This window comes from Rousettus aegyptiacus, unplaced genomic scaffold, assembly GCF_014176215.1.
Source record: "Rousettus aegyptiacus isolate mRouAeg1 unplaced genomic scaffold, mRouAeg1.p scaffold_m13_p_7, whole genome shotgun sequence".
NCBI lineage: Eukaryota > Metazoa > Chordata > Mammalia > Chiroptera > Pteropodidae > Rousettus > Rousettus aegyptiacus.
Window position 1 is genome coordinate 145,886 of NW_023416310.1, and position 14,896 is coordinate 160,781.

Genomic DNA, 14,896 nt, shown 5'->3' on the forward strand with positions numbered 1-14,896 from the left:
AGGCGCGCGGGGCGGGACGCGCGCAGTGCGCACGCGCCGCGCCAGAAGGGCCCTTGCGAGGTCAGTGGGCGCCTCTGAGTTTGCGCGGGAAGATGGCCGAGCGGGTCCCCAAGTCGGTGCTGTTCGTGTGTCTGGGTGAGCTGGCCGTGGTCGAGCCCACGCCGAGTTTCCCGGAGGGTTGGGGTGGGCCTCGTGCGCCCTGGGCTGCGCCGCGGGGCCGCGCCGCTGGGCCAAGAACGGGGATCAGGAGGAGGCTGGGGACCCGGACCCCGAGGACGAGCTGGGGCGCCCCGGGCGGGTCCCCTCACCTGCCCGGGCCTCTCTCCAAGCCCCGGCTCCCTCTCTCACTCGCAGCACCCTCACTACGAGCTGCCTGGGATCCCCCCCGTTAGCCCCTCGTTGGATAGACCTGAAGCGGCTGGACCGGTGCTCACTCTCTTAAGGGCCCCGAGACCCGTGACAGCACTGGTTTCCTGGCTGGTTTCCGTGGCCCACGCTTATAAATGAATCTGAGCCAAAGGCAGATGGAGCGCAAGGGTTTAGGGCTTTTCGGTTGTAAAAGCCAACCCGAGGAGACCCGCTTCTCCAGACTTCTGTAATCAGACTCGTGACTCGGTGAACGAAGGTGCTTTTAACATGTACCCTCCAGGTACCTTCCCGCTCAGAATTGTTTTCATTCTGAGAATTTCAAGTTAGCCTCCCTTCTCAGAGTAGAATTCGTGTTCCTTTTAGTTTTCAGGATTCTTCCCTGGGTAGGCTCCACAGAGCTGCGTCCCTCAACTCTGCACCCTAACCTCAACGCTGAACCCTCAGTAGCCCTCTTACTTAAAATCTTCGGATGAGTCTGCATTTCCTGCGGAGGCAAGTCCAGGGTGTTTGGAAAGGGACGGTGGTCCCAGAGGGCACCCAGGAGTCGGCAGGAGTCCACAGGCTGGGCCTAGGGGCCAGCAGCCTCCTTCAGCCAGGACCCTCATCTGTGCCTGAGGACTGGGAGATAATTGGAGTGATGGCTTTGCGGGCCCCTCGCGCTCCCATGGATACTGCCGAGTGCCTGAGTGCAGCTGGGGGCGTCAGACCCTCGCCCCGGTGAGCGGTGAGCGGCTGGGGCCGGGTCTGCAGACTCTGAGGAGCCAGCGAGGATGGCTGCATTCCAGTAGAACGTTATTTATGGACACGGGGGTTTGAATCCCAAGTAATTTTCTCATGTCACGAGATATTCTACTTTTGAGGTTTTTTCCCATCTATTTAAAACTGTATAGATTATTCTTAGCTCTGTGGGCTGTACACGAAGGTGGGCCACGAGCCATGTTTTGGACCCCTGTTTCAAGGCCTAAGGTGGACAGGTCCGGTGAGGCCATGTGAGGACTTGGCCCAACCCAGCCCTCGTGGGGTTTGGAGCAGAAGTGGGAAATTTGAAAAGAAGCGTTCAGCTGTGGCACTGAGATTAGACTGGGAGGGTGGAGGGCCACGGAGGACAGTGGCCACACATCGCAGTGTGTGCGGCGGGTGGGGCATGGTCAGGCTCCGGGGTGGCGGCTGGCTCGATGCCACTTCCCCTGGTGCCTGTGCACGGGGCAGTGAGGGTGGTGTATCTTTGCAGTGTAAAAATTTTATTCCTTCAAAGCCTGTATTTGGACCTTTTTGAGACTGAAGAGTGGATGTTTTTCACTGGTTAGGCTAATGACACCGAGGGACTGGGCGCCTTGTCGTTGCAAGATTATTAACTGGGTTTATGTTTTCCTGAGATAGAGACATACAGGGGAATATGCCGTCACGGTCGGAGGTGACACTGCATGTTCGTGGTGGCAGGTGACTTTCTTGCTCCAAGTGGGTGGTGAGTGAGTGCTGTGTGTGTGCCACACGCTGTCCCGGGTGTTGGGGGCCGCCCTGGGCAAGACAGACACACCCCGTACCCTTGGAGAACTTAACTTTTTTCTTAGTCTGTCCTTGAGATGAAGGTGTTGCATAAGTACATATTACGCTGCCTAATTTGGAAAAGGCGAACTTGGGACTTAACAGATTGAAAATTTTCTTGGAAGAAGTTTGAAGGTGACTTTTCGAGTTTCACAGTTTTTCCGTAGGTGAACCCTGAAGCACTGTGGTTTACTGATGTACTCCATCTTTAATATTGATTTGGTGATATCAGCCTTTGAAATCAAGAGGGCAAGTTATAAGCAAGCAAGATGTCTTGTCCATTGCTCTTTTAGGTACTATGACTTTATTTCTAATCTTTGTAGTAGTAAACTTTCTGTCCATATCGACAGACACACATCATCTTGCTGTAAATATAGCTATCTGGGAGAAAAGTGCGGATGAATATGCCTTAACTTTAAGGCAGTGAATAGTCCATGTTTTTGTTTTGTTGTGGGAAAACTTATTTTACAGTTAATCAGAATTATTTATAAAGGGGTGAGACAGTGTGTTACTTACGTCTTTAGTTGCTGAGAAATTAGACATCTACCCTAGAGTTCCAAAGAATTAACTGTTGTCTTAACTTGCAAATGGCGATTGCTGTTAAAAGTGTTCCCCAGGCTATATGGTGAAGTAAATAAAGACACATCTATAGGAAACCTTTCAGTAATTAAAATAGTAGGGATGATAATACCTGTTTTAAAAATTAAACAAAAATTTAGGATGTCGAAAGGAAAAACGTCACAACACAATGTCTATACGGCATTCAAATTCCAGTCTTCATGTAGAAATTGAAGAATATTGTAGTTACGTCAGTGAGTTGGTTTCCTACAGTGGGAAATGAGTTGTTTCACAGCACTTTACAGGATCCAAATTCTGTGTAGTAGTATGAACCAGAAGCTTCTAATATGAGTAGAGAGTAAAGTCTGTCATCTGATGCTGTCTGTTCTAGCAGGTTCTCTTTTCCCTCCGTTTTCTGTCTGTTCCTTGCTGTTTCCTGTTAGTCTCGTTGGGTTCCGTCTCTTCTTCTGCCTTGTGCCAAGGGCCAGTGTCCTCGACAGCTGCTCCCTTCCCGCCCCGGCTGGTGCTCGACTCGTCAGCAGTAGGCATGCAAAATGTGTGTGTGGAACAGATCTCCTTACTCTTCTCCCCAAACCTTGCCTTTCTTCTCCTATGGATACGTCAAGTCCAAGTTTTGGCCGCGGCTTGGGGTCCCTGGGCCCGTCAGCTCACAGGTGTTTACTCTCAGTACCTGAAGCAGATGATCACCCTGTTTAAATGCCCACCTCAGCCTGTGCCCGTGAAGTCCCCTCCCTCCTTTCTTCTGATAAGAAATTTTCTTACCTTGTTTATGCTTTTGAGAATCTTTTCCTGTGATCTTGTAGAATACTGCTTGTCCTTTCTTTCCTCCTTTATGTTATAGTTAACTATCTCCTGTAAATTACTTGGCACGCAGTAGAAATATTTTGAGATTTTATGTCTTTTTTCCCCTGTGTAGCAAGGAATTTGGTCCCACCTGATGAAAGGCATGGCCTTTGTCCTGGCTCGTGGGAGGTGACTCCAAACCCCTTGAGTTTTGGGGGAGCGGTAGGAGTGTGTGGGGTGTTTGGGGGCTTGCGTGGAGCTGCTGAGGATATGGACGGGGTGCTGGAAGTTGAGTCCAGCCTCAGTCGTGGCTACTTAATGAAAACCCGGGAAACCCTCAGCCCTGGAACCCTGGTGAGCATCCTGGGCTGGCAGGGCTGAGTGCTGCTGCATGTTGACAGCAAGACGGGACGTGTGCCTGGGGACCAGAAAGCCCCCTGTCCGGGCTCCTCCAGGGTCTGCCCAGGGCTCGCACTCTGGCTGGCTCTGGTTGACATCTTTCAGGTGTAATAAAACTACGATTATAAGTATAGCATCTCCTGAATCCGAGCCCTTCTAGAGAATTCCCGAACCTGTGGGACTGTGGGCTGAAGTGAGGGTGGCCCTGGAGGTCCCCAGACGTGCAGCTGAGCCTGGGAGGCCTGGCAGCGGTACCTGAACTCAGTGCCCCACTCCCGGAGGTGCGGGCGGTGCGGGACGGCTTCCTGCGGGCAGACTGGGTGTGTTCCTGGGAAGGAGCAGCGCCTCGGTGTGAGCCGCGCCCCGCGCCGCGGTGCATAGTTTTAACTCTTGTTTCTCATTTTAAAATTGACTGGTTGCAGCCCACTTTGTTGACTTCATGACTCACGTTGAGGTCACTGATAAGCAGTGCTTTGGTCGTGATTGTTCCGATGTCCTTGTCCTTTGCACTCTAAGTACTTGGACAGTTGCTATGAAATCGTTGAACGTGGGTTTGGCCGGCCGCGGCGCGGTGCGCGCTCCTCCACACTCCTGTGGCCGCCCCGGGTCCCCTCGGGGCCGCAGAGTGTGGGTCGGGATCATGCAGGGAGTCGGCACCCTCCCTCCCATCAAACCCGATGCTCACTTTCTGCCCCTCCCCTTTTTTAAGGTAACATCTGTCGCTCACCCATTGCAGAAGCAGTTTTCAGAAAACTTGTGACTGATCAGAACATTTCAGATACTGTAAGTACCACTCGCTGTCTTAACGAGGCCAACCTCAGTGCGTTCGGGGCAGGAAATGGCGAAAAAAAATCTTTTTCTCCCCCGCAGTGGAGGATAGACAGCGCAGCGACATCCACGTATGAGCTAGGAAACCCTCCCGATTACCGAGGGCAGAACTGCATGAAGAAGCACGGTGTCCCCATGAGTCACATTGCCCGGCAGGTACCGTACTGGGACTTGAAGGTGCACTTGTGTGTTTTGTGTTGCAGTGGGTCATTGACAGCGGCGCTGTTTCTGACTGGAACGTGGGCCGGTCACCAGATCCCAGAGCTGTGAGCTGCCTAAGAAACCATGGCATTGACACAGCCCATAAAGCAAGACAGGTAGAAGAGACCTCGTTTGATTTCTTGTATGTAGGGTCCCACGACTTGAGGAGTTGCGAGCGGCTTGCCTGACTCACCTGTGCATGAGTGTGTTTCCCTCTGGTCAGTTTACCTGCCACACTGACCTATTTTGTTTCACTTCTGCTTCCACAGTTCCAAAAGATGTTGGGGATTTTGGAATTGACTTATCAAAACACACGTAATTACATAATTTTTAACAGAGAGAGCCCTGGCTAAACGCTGAACAGCCTCGCTGTGGTCTCCTGTCGGTTTTTACCTGTGCGGTTTTTAAACACTTGAGTCTTCGTGTCCAGTCTGCGTCCTTAGCAGTTTGTGGTGCCAGGACAAAGTTCTGTGACGTACACGGAACATTCTCATCCGGCAGGTGCCTTCGGAGTGAGGAACACGTGTTGCGGGGACACGTTGCATTCGGCAGTCACGCTCTGGGTGTGGGTCCGGCAGCGCTGCCCAGGAGAACGTTCCAGGGAGGTGTGCTCTGTCCAGTGTGCAAGCTGCACGTGGCTGTGCTATGCTGGAGGGACTGAACTTTAATTTTTAACTAATTTGAATGGCCACCTGGTAACCCCAGGGAGAGTGTGAGGTTTTCGGTGCAGCAGTCCTAGTGGAGACATCTAGCCCATGGGTGCCTTGTGGCATCTGTCACTAGGAGCTAGCTGCTACAAGTGTATGTTCTGGAACCTTCCATAACCACAGGCACCAGCCCCTAAAGAAATTGGCTCCATTTCTGATACAAAATGCCTTGTACATTGTTCTGCAGAGACAGTTATTTTTATCACTGTGATTATTTTATGGAGATTCATTTTTAAAAATCAGGCTAAATCTTGTCACTTGCTTTTGTATCTAACCCAGAGAAATGCTGGCTGTGTCGGCATAGCAAGGCTGTGGGTAGCATCAGAGGACACAGGCCACGTCCAGAGATGGGCTTTTGAGGCCTTCAGAACAAGGCTGCGTCAGTTGTCAATTGTCACACATTTACAAGTGTGGACGGCAGTGTGAGGACAGTGACTTACTGTTAGTGCTTGAACCAGAACTTTTTTTAAGACTGGATAAAGGTCCTTTAATCGTTGTACTAAATCTTACAAAGCTGTTCAGATTGCTTTGCCATACAGCATTGTATTTTTAATTTTGTTCGTCTCAATTTTTCTCCTCTCCATTTTTTCATTAGGAAAGGGAGTAGTTGGTAAACTCAGTTTGCAGATCAAGAAACTGAGTTCTGGAGAGAAAATAAATGACTTAATGAAGGTTACACAGCTTTAAACGGTGGAGCTGGGATTCGACCACCAGTTTGTTTATTTTAATAAAAACATAGTGAGGTATGAGCCAGAAAATTCACAAAACAATCGTCTGAGAAATACTTTTAATCTGCTGATGATGGCTCAGATGTTAGTGATACACATCATGTTTGGCTTAGATGCATCGACTCTGAGATCTGTGACCTTCTGATTTCTAGCTGTGTCACTGGGCTCTCTGTGTTAACAATTTACTATTTAAATTCACTACGTAAGGACCTGACTTTTTTAAATGGAATTTTCATTGGACAGAAGAGTAAATAAACATTTTATCTTTTGTCCATCCTAATTTCTTCAAGCTTTTGCAGACATTGCTAGTTTCTTTTTTTCTATTTTTTTTTAAAGAGTATAGATTTATTTTGAGGAGTTCTTCAGAATTGTGAGCAGTCATACTTTTACATTTTCTATTTTTCACTAAGATTGGATGATTTTTCATACACTATTATATAATAAAAGTGGGTACAAATGAAGTATTTTAAACACACATGCCATAAAAAACCAAAGCTAGAAACTTTCCATTTTTTAAGAATACTTGTAATTACCAGTTTTAGAATTAGTGTTTCTACAGAATCTGTCTTTTGCCTTTTTCTTTTCCTGTCGCTTTTAAGAAAATTTCTCAATGATTTTTCAGAAATTTCAAGGTACTGGCAAGGTGTGTTTTGTAAATCAGTATTATATCAGCTCTTTAATTTTTTAGAACCTTGCTAATATTTACAGGTTTCCTCTTTAGCAGTAGTCACAATTTGTGTGAGAACTGTTCTATTTTTTAAAATGTTAGTTTCCCCAGTACTTTCCACTTGGGTTTAATAAACAGAGTAGATTCAGGGCTTTTTTTTTTTTTTTTTTTTTTCATGAATGCAGTCAGCTCTCTGAGTGGACTCTCACATCCGGGCAGTTTGGTGGGATGTTTACTTTATTGTGCATTCTTTCCTCTTTTCAGTAAACGTCCGATACGTGCACAGATTGTCCGTGTGAGCTCAGTGCATTTTTACGGCATGACCAGCACTGCCCCCTCTCCCCCAGAGGTCACCACTAAAAGTCCGTCCTGTCTTCCCAGCCTGACGGCAGTGGATGCTGCAGGGTGCCAGCCCGTCAGCTTCTCTCCTCTGAGCCTCTGTGGCGTTCCGCATGGCAGAGGCTCACTCATGCTCGTGCCAGGTTCAGTGTCCTCTTACAGCTCTGCTGCCGTTCAGGTGTCCAGTCTGCTGTCGTGGACGTTGGGCCGTTTCCAGTTTGGGATGCAGTGCTGCTGTTTATATTCTTGAGCGTGTCTTTCAGGGAACACCTGTGTGCAGTTCTGTTGGATACACATCCAGCATCACACACACACATGTCAGGATTTGGTACAACCCATTGTCACACACGTGTGTCATGGTCGAATACACCAGCACATTTTTCTCAGAGCTAGGATGTTAAGTACTTGTGGAGTGAAAAATAGGGTAAAATACTGAAGGGGGTAGAATGTGTGACGTTTAATTTTATTTTACTTATTTTTAAATTATAGTTAACGTGTGGTATTAGTTTCAGGTGTGTAACACATTATTTAGACATTTATATGCCTTACAAAGTGATCACTGCAATAAGTCCGGTACCCACTTGGCACTATACATGGTTATTACAGCATCACTGACTATATTCTGAATGTTGTACTTTACATCTCTGACTGTTTTATGACTGGCAGTTTGTACTCATTAATCTCTTTCATTTTTCATCGATTCTCCCACACCCTCCCATCTGGCAACCATCAGTTTGTTCTCTGTATCTTCGAGTTTGTTTCTGTTTTGTTCACACATTTTGTTTTGTTTGATTCCACTTATAAGTGAAATCATACAGTATTTGTCTTTCTCTGTCTGACTTATTTCACTGAGCACAATATCCCTCCAGATCCATTCATGTTGTTGCAGATGGCAAGGTATCATTCTTTTTCATGGCGGAGTAATAATCCGTTGTCTATATGCACGACAGCTCCTTTATCCGTTCATTATCAGTGGACTCCTAGTTGCTTCCATATATTGCTGCAATGAATGTAGGGGTGCGTATAGCTTTTCGAATTAGTGTTTGTGGATGTCCTTGGATAAATATCCAGAAGTGGAATTGCTGGGTCATATGGTATTTTTAATTGTTTGAGGAATCTCCATACTGTGTTCCAGGCTGCACCCATTTGCAGTCCCACCAGCAGTGCACGAAGGATCCCTTTTCTCCACATCCTCACCAACACTTGTTACTTGTTGATGCATTGATAATAGCCATTCTGACAGGTGTGAGGTAGTATCTCACTGTGGTTTTGATTTGCATTTCCGTGATGGTTAGTGATATTGAGCATCTTTTCATGTGTTTGTTGGACATCTGTATATCTTCTTCGGAGAAATGTTGATTCAGGTGCTCTGTCCACTTTTTAATCAGATCAGGTTGTTTTTTTTTGTTTTTGTTTTTGATGTTGAGCCATATCAGTTCTTTATGTATTTTGGATATTAATCCTTCATCGGATGTGTCATTGGCAAGTGTCTTCTCCCATTCAGTAGGTTGCTCTTTTGCTTTGTTGATGGTTCCTTTGCAGTGCAAAAGCCTTTTAATTTGGTGTAGTCCCTTTTGTTTATTTTTCCTTTTGTTGCCTTTGCCCAAGGAAACATTTAAAAAATACTGCTCAGACCAGTGTCAAAGTGTTTCCTTACAGGAGTTTTGTGGTTTTAGCTATCTTACATTTAACTCTTTAATCCATTTTGAGTTTATTTTGTATATGGTGTAAGAAAGTGGTCTAATGTCATTTTTTTTACATGTATCCAGTTTTCTCAACACCATTTATTGAAGACACTGTCCTTTCTCCATTGTATATGCTTGGCTTCTTTGTCACAAATTAATTGACCATATGTGTGTGACTTTGTATTCTGTTTCATTGATTTATGTGGTTACTGTTGCCTTGTAGTATAGTTTGATATCAGGTAGCATGATACATCCAACTTTCTCAATATTGCTTTGGCTATTTGGGATCTTTTATGGAGCCAAATGAATTTTAGGATTATTTGTTCCTATTCTGTGAAAAATGCTATTGGTATTTTGATAGGGATCGAATTTGTAGATTCTTTGGGTAATATGAACATTTTGATGATGTTAATTCTTCACATCCATGAGCACAGTAGACTTCCATTTATTTGTGTCTTCAGTTTCTTTCAGCAGTGCCTTTTAGTTTTCCAAGTACAGGTCTTTCACTTCCCTGGTTAAATTTATTCCTGGGTATTTTTTGATGAAATTATAAACAGGATTTTTTTCCTTTGTCTTTCTGGTAGTTTGTTATTGATGTATAAAAATGTAACTGATTTCTGAATATTAATTTTGTGTCCTGCAACTTTACTGAATTCACTTATTACTTACAGTTTTTTGGTGGAATCTTTAGGGTTCTGTATATAGTATCATGTCATTTGCAAATAGTGACGGTTTTACTTTTTCTTTTCCAATTTGGATGCTTTCTATTTCTTATCTGATCGCTATTGCTGAAACTTCCAATACTATGTTTAATAAAATTGGTGGACGTGGACATCCTTGTCTCAATCCTGATGTTAGATGAGGAGCCTTCAACTTTTCCTGTTGAATATGATGTTAGCTGTGGGTTTGCCACATATGGTCCTTATTATGTTAAAATATGTTCCCTCCATCCTTAATTTCCCGAGAATTTTTATCATAAATGGATGCGTCTAGTGCTGTGATCATAGGATTTTTATCCTTCATTTTGTTAATGTGGTTTATCACATTAATTGATTTGTGGATATTAAAACAACCTTGCATCCCAGGAATAAATCCCACTTTATTGTGGTGTATGATCTGTTTACTGTATTGTTGAATTTGGTTTGCTAATATTTTGTTGAGGATTTTTGCATCCATGTTCATCAGGGACATTGACCTGTAACTTTCCTTCTCTGTGGTGTCTGTCGGGTTTTGGTATCAGGGTAATGGTGGCCTTGTAGAATGAGTTTAGGAGCTTTCTCTGTTTTCCAGTTCTTTGGCATAATTTGAGAATAGGTATTAATTCTTTGATTATTTGGTAAAATTCACCTGTGAAGCCATCTGGTCCAGGACTTCTGTTTATTGGGAGGTTTTTGATTACTGATTTGATTTTGTTGCTGGTAATTGGTCTCAGATTTTGTTTCTTCTTGATTCAGTCTTGGAAGATTGTATGTTTCTAGTGATTTATCCATTTTTTCAAGGTTGTCCAGTTTGTTAGCATGTGACTGTTCATAGTATTGGCTTATAATCCTTTGTATTTCTGTGGTGTCGTCAGCTTCTCTTTTATTTCTGATTTTATTTGAACCCTCTTTTTTCATTGAGTTTGGCTAAAGATTTATCAATTTTGTTCATATTCTCAGAGAACCTGCTCTTAATTTCGATATTTCCTATTATTTTTTTATCTGTTTCATTTATTTCCACTCCGATCTTTATTATGCTCTTTCTTCTACTCGATTTGGACTTTGTTCCCTTTTTAATTCTTCTAGATGTAAGGTTAGATTGAGATTTTCATTTCTTGAGGTAGGCCTGTGTTGCTATGAATTTCCCTCTTAGGAGTGCTTTTGCAGTGTCCCCTAGATTTTGGGTGGTTGTGTTTTCATTTTCATTTGTGTGGTATTTTAATGTTAACTAAATTATATTGTACTCAGAAATTGAAAGTGTATAAACTTTATGTCTCTGTATTATACCCTTTCATATTTACTCCAGGAACTTTATAAAATTTCTTTGCAGTATAACTTTAAGAAATAGGTTAACTCTTTTCATTTTAAAGTGTCCTAAATTTAATTTTTATGTAACAGATTCTGATATAGTTTTTTAAAATTGCTTTGGATTTTCTAGGCTTGATTATATAAACACTGCGTTTTTGACTTCTTATTTTAGGTTACCAAAGAAGACTTTGCCACATTTGATTATATACTATGTATGGATGAAAGCAATCTGAGGTAATCACCTTTTTAAAGGGTATTTCTGTTCAGCTCTCATTTTAGTAATAGGCCAAGTAGTTTGTTGTCCAAAATGACCTTTTTTATTAAGTGATAGTCACAATATACAGAATTTATTTAGAATAGTAAGAAATTCAGAAAATAATTTAGGATTGTCTTCTGGTTATAATTACAAAGAGACACCCTTTAGATAATGGAAAGTCCAGTTAGCTTAATTTGAAGAATAGCCGGGCTGTGATAGTTTTTTGTAAAGCAGTGTCTTGTTTCGCAGGGCAGTTAACTTTGTCACGCTGTAGTGACTCATGGACATTGTGGTGTTTTATCGTTTTTCTCATCTTATGCCCCCTTTATAGCTGACCCTGACAAAAAAGGAAACTTTTTACTCAATTTATTGATTGCCTTAATGGATTTAAAAATTAAAAGCTGACTAGGATATTAGAAGTGGCTGACTAGGATGCCATGTGCCGCGTGCCGGAGCACACGCAGTTGTCACCCCATCTTACCAGAAGAACTTCAGGCACAGGGTGCGGGCCGCGCCCCAGTCCGCAGGTGCAGGGGGCGGGCTGGCGGAACGGTGGCCCCCGCCCCGAGGCGGTCCTGCCCTGAGCCCCACGGGCGCCGCGCTCCCCACCGAGCGCGTCCTCTACTGTGCGTTCGAGCGCGGGGCCGTGTGCCCGTCACCGTGCCGGCTCCGGTGACCGGCGAGGGGACCCTGTTCACGCCGCTGCCCTCGGGAAGCGCAGCTGGGTGAGGGCCGCTCGCACGAGGAGGAAATTCCGCCCGGGGAAAACCCGGCGTGACCGAACGCGCTCGTGCCCGGAGTAAATGGACGCGTCACGTGTGGCAGGTTCAGAAGCGGCGGAACGGGCTGTACGAAGGTGGCGCGCGCCAACGGGTAACGCGGGTGACGCGGGTGTGGCGGGGAAGCCGCTCGGCGGGCGCCTGTCAGTCAGGACCCCCGAAAGGGCTTCGCTGTGGTCCGCGGGTGTGAGCGTCGTTTGTTCTCTCTCTGGCCGGCGCTGGCCGCACTCAGCGCGTTCCGGGGCCCGAGGCCACGCGCTGCGTGAGACGCTCGCCCCGCAGCCCCGGCAGAGGCTGGGCCACCGCGGGCGACCAAGCGGGCCCGTTCCCCGGGTGGTGGCCGGGGCCCCCAGGCCAGAAGTGACGGCCGGAGTTGCGTTGTCACCTTCGTTAAGTCCCCGAGACGGGATCCTCTCGCTCGCCGTCTCCGACGTGCTCCGGGGCCCCGGCCGCGCTGGTCTCGGGCGCAGCGCGCATGCGCACGCGGGGACGGGCCGCGCCGACCCGGAAGCCGGAAGCCGGAAGCCACGCGCGGCGCCTCCCGGCGGGCGGTGCGTGCGCGCGCGGAAGCTGAGGCCCCGCCTTGACTTCGCAGAGACTTGACCAGAAAGAGTAACCAGGTTAAAAACAGCAAAGCCAAGATCGAGCTGCTCGGGAGCTACGACCCGGAAAAGCAGCTGATCATCGAGGACCCGTATTACGTGAGTACAGCGCCGGGCGCGGCGTCGGGCTCCCGCCCGCAGGCGCCGCCCCCTCACGCGGCGCCGCCGTCCCCTTCCCTCCCGCAGGGCAATGACTCCGACTTCGAGACCGTGTACCAGCAGTGCGTGCGGTGCTGCAGAGCCTTCCTGGACAAGGCCCGCTAGGCGCGGCTTCGGCGCCGTGTCGAGGTGGAGCCGCTGAGGCCAGCGCTGGCGCTTTCGCTGACCTACGCTTCTTGTATTTAAAATAATTCTACATGGAAAGAAGCTGTCGTGTTTGGCAAAAGAATAAATATCTGATTCAGTTTATTCACGTGAAGTATTTTTAGCTTAGGGGAACGTCCACTTTACTCCAGTTACAAACAAAACTCGTGCAACCACCAAATAGAACGTAGCGCAGGAAAACAGCTCTAAGGCCCCGGCTGCCGTGTGAGTTGTAAGTGATCTGCTCTACCTCCTGCCCACATTCGTGGGCCACCATAAGGGACACCCTCTGTCCCGGCACCACCTCTGTGCGCCGGGACCTCCGTCCACAGAGCTCACAGCCTAGACACGTGTTGACCCCCACACTCTCATGCACACCTGCATCTTTACGACTTAGGAAAGAGATCTATAGAATTATTAGCACCTTTAATACTTCCTCGCTTTTGCCTGTTTTATTTCATGAGGTCATCTTATGTGCTCCCATTTGAGCCACTTTGCCTCTGGACGTTTAATTAAATCTGAAAAGAAGGACACGTGTATGCTGGTCTGTATTATGCTTGGTTTGAGGAACATGTTTGCTTTTAGATACATATGCAGCCCAAATGTCAGATATAAATTAGCTTAGGTGAGAAGAATAATTAAAAAGGTGGGAAAGTTCTTTTTTGTTAGAATAAAATATTAATATCGTAACAAGTATTCTTTTGTCAATGTTTAATTTATAGGCAAACATAGCTAATTTCTATGTACTTTGAGATAACTAAAATTCATATGGCTGTATGTCAGAAAATACTTTTCAAAATAAACTGGGACAATTTTAAAAATACAACTAAGATGTTAGTCTGTTGTCTGCTTTTATATTTGCAAGTGAAAAATTAGAAAATAAGGCTTTATTATCCCTTTCAAATGACCTGCGATGTTGTATGTGCATTTATCTTCAGTTTAAGATGTAAAATGATAAAAATAATGTCTATTCATGAAGGAGGTTCGAGGCCCTGCAACTTGAGTATCCTTGCCTGACCCCGTCGTCAGCAGGTGTGCGGTCTCATATCCTGGCTGGCCCCCTGCATATCCTGGTTCTGAGTGAGTTTCCTTGTCTTCCCCCCATTCATGGCTTCTGACCTGAAACCCTGGAGAACCCTGTCACAGGTCAGTCCTCTATCCAGAGTCTCGGTGGACCAGAGGACAGCTGCCTGCCAGGGTGTTGGGGCTTCCTGTCCTTAGTGTCACGAGTGTTACGTGGAAGCATTCAGTCCTGAATCACACGTGCCCCCACTGCTCCAGGACAGTGGAGGCAGCAAGACTGGGGAGGGTGTGTCAGGGGGCAGTCAGCTAAACGTGTATCCAGCTCCCTATGGAATTTGAGATTCTAGGACATACAGGAAACGAGAGGTTAAATACATTTATAAAATCATCATGATATCTCTAAAAAGTAACGAATTGGGGGAAGAAAGTTACATAACTAACCACAGTTAGAACACAGGGTTAATAAGAGCACTTTAAAACTTATACCCAGCCGAATCTTTCAATAATGGCTTAGTAAGCCCGAACTGGAGAAATGTCTGGCTCTTTTCCGTTCCTTTGTGTTCATAAATGGGTCCCTATTGCTTTGTTTTCTTCAGTGTTTATGTATATATCAAATACAGATCTTCAAATCCTAGGGCTTGACTTTGTCATCGTGGCCGCACCCAGACCGGCGGTCACAGGAGCAGAGAAGCCCACTGCTGAATTCACTTGTCTCTTTAAGTTGGATTCTGTCAAATTTGTTCAAAATGTATGTACCTATAAAATTTGGGGCTGCTTAGAAGTCTTAAGGCACTTCTTAGTTTAGTGTTTTTGTTATTTAGAGTCATACAGGAAATACAGATGCAAACTTATTTGAAATACCCGTCACTAAATTAGGTTCTGAGGAAATTGTCACCAGTATGTGGTCACCTCTCCTTTAAAAAATGATAATTTCATCGTTGATTACAAGAATTCACAGCCTTCCTGATTTTTTGTTTATACCTTTTATATTCTCTGACATTCTGCCAGCATTATGATCTGTTTTTAGATTTTTAAATGGTGAATTGCCAGTGATGAACATGTTAGAAAGTAAAAAGTCACTGAAGATTTCATTATAA

At 45.7% G+C, this 14,896-nt stretch overlaps 1 protein-coding gene across 3 annotated transcripts; it reads left to right on the forward strand.

Moving 5' to 3' along the window:
• The first annotated feature begins 1 nt into the window (after position 1).
• Positions 2–13,606, forward strand: ACP1 (acid phosphatase 1). 3 transcript variants are annotated; one of them, XM_016155833.2, is made up of 6 exons: positions 2–135; positions 4,385–4,458; positions 4,546–4,659; positions 11,009–11,070; positions 12,467–12,572; positions 12,660–13,606. In XM_016155833.2, the coding sequence occupies exons 1-6, from the start codon at positions 93–95 to the stop codon at positions 12,735–12,737; spliced, it is 477 nt and encodes a 158-aa protein (XP_016011319.1). In that variant the 5' UTR covers positions 2–92; the 3' UTR covers positions 12,738–13,606. The 3 variants fall into 3 exon arrangements, 2 of the variants coding, with proteins under 2 accessions (XP_016011319.1, XP_016011320.1); XM_016155834.2 differs by lacking the exon at positions 4,546–4,659 and adding an exon at positions 4,707–4,820 and having other exon boundaries at positions 4–135; XR_004951961.1 differs by lacking the exon at positions 12,660–13,606 and having other exon boundaries at positions 4–135; positions 4,546–4,820; positions 12,467–12,493.
• Positions 13,607–14,896: the final 1,290 nt, after the last annotated feature.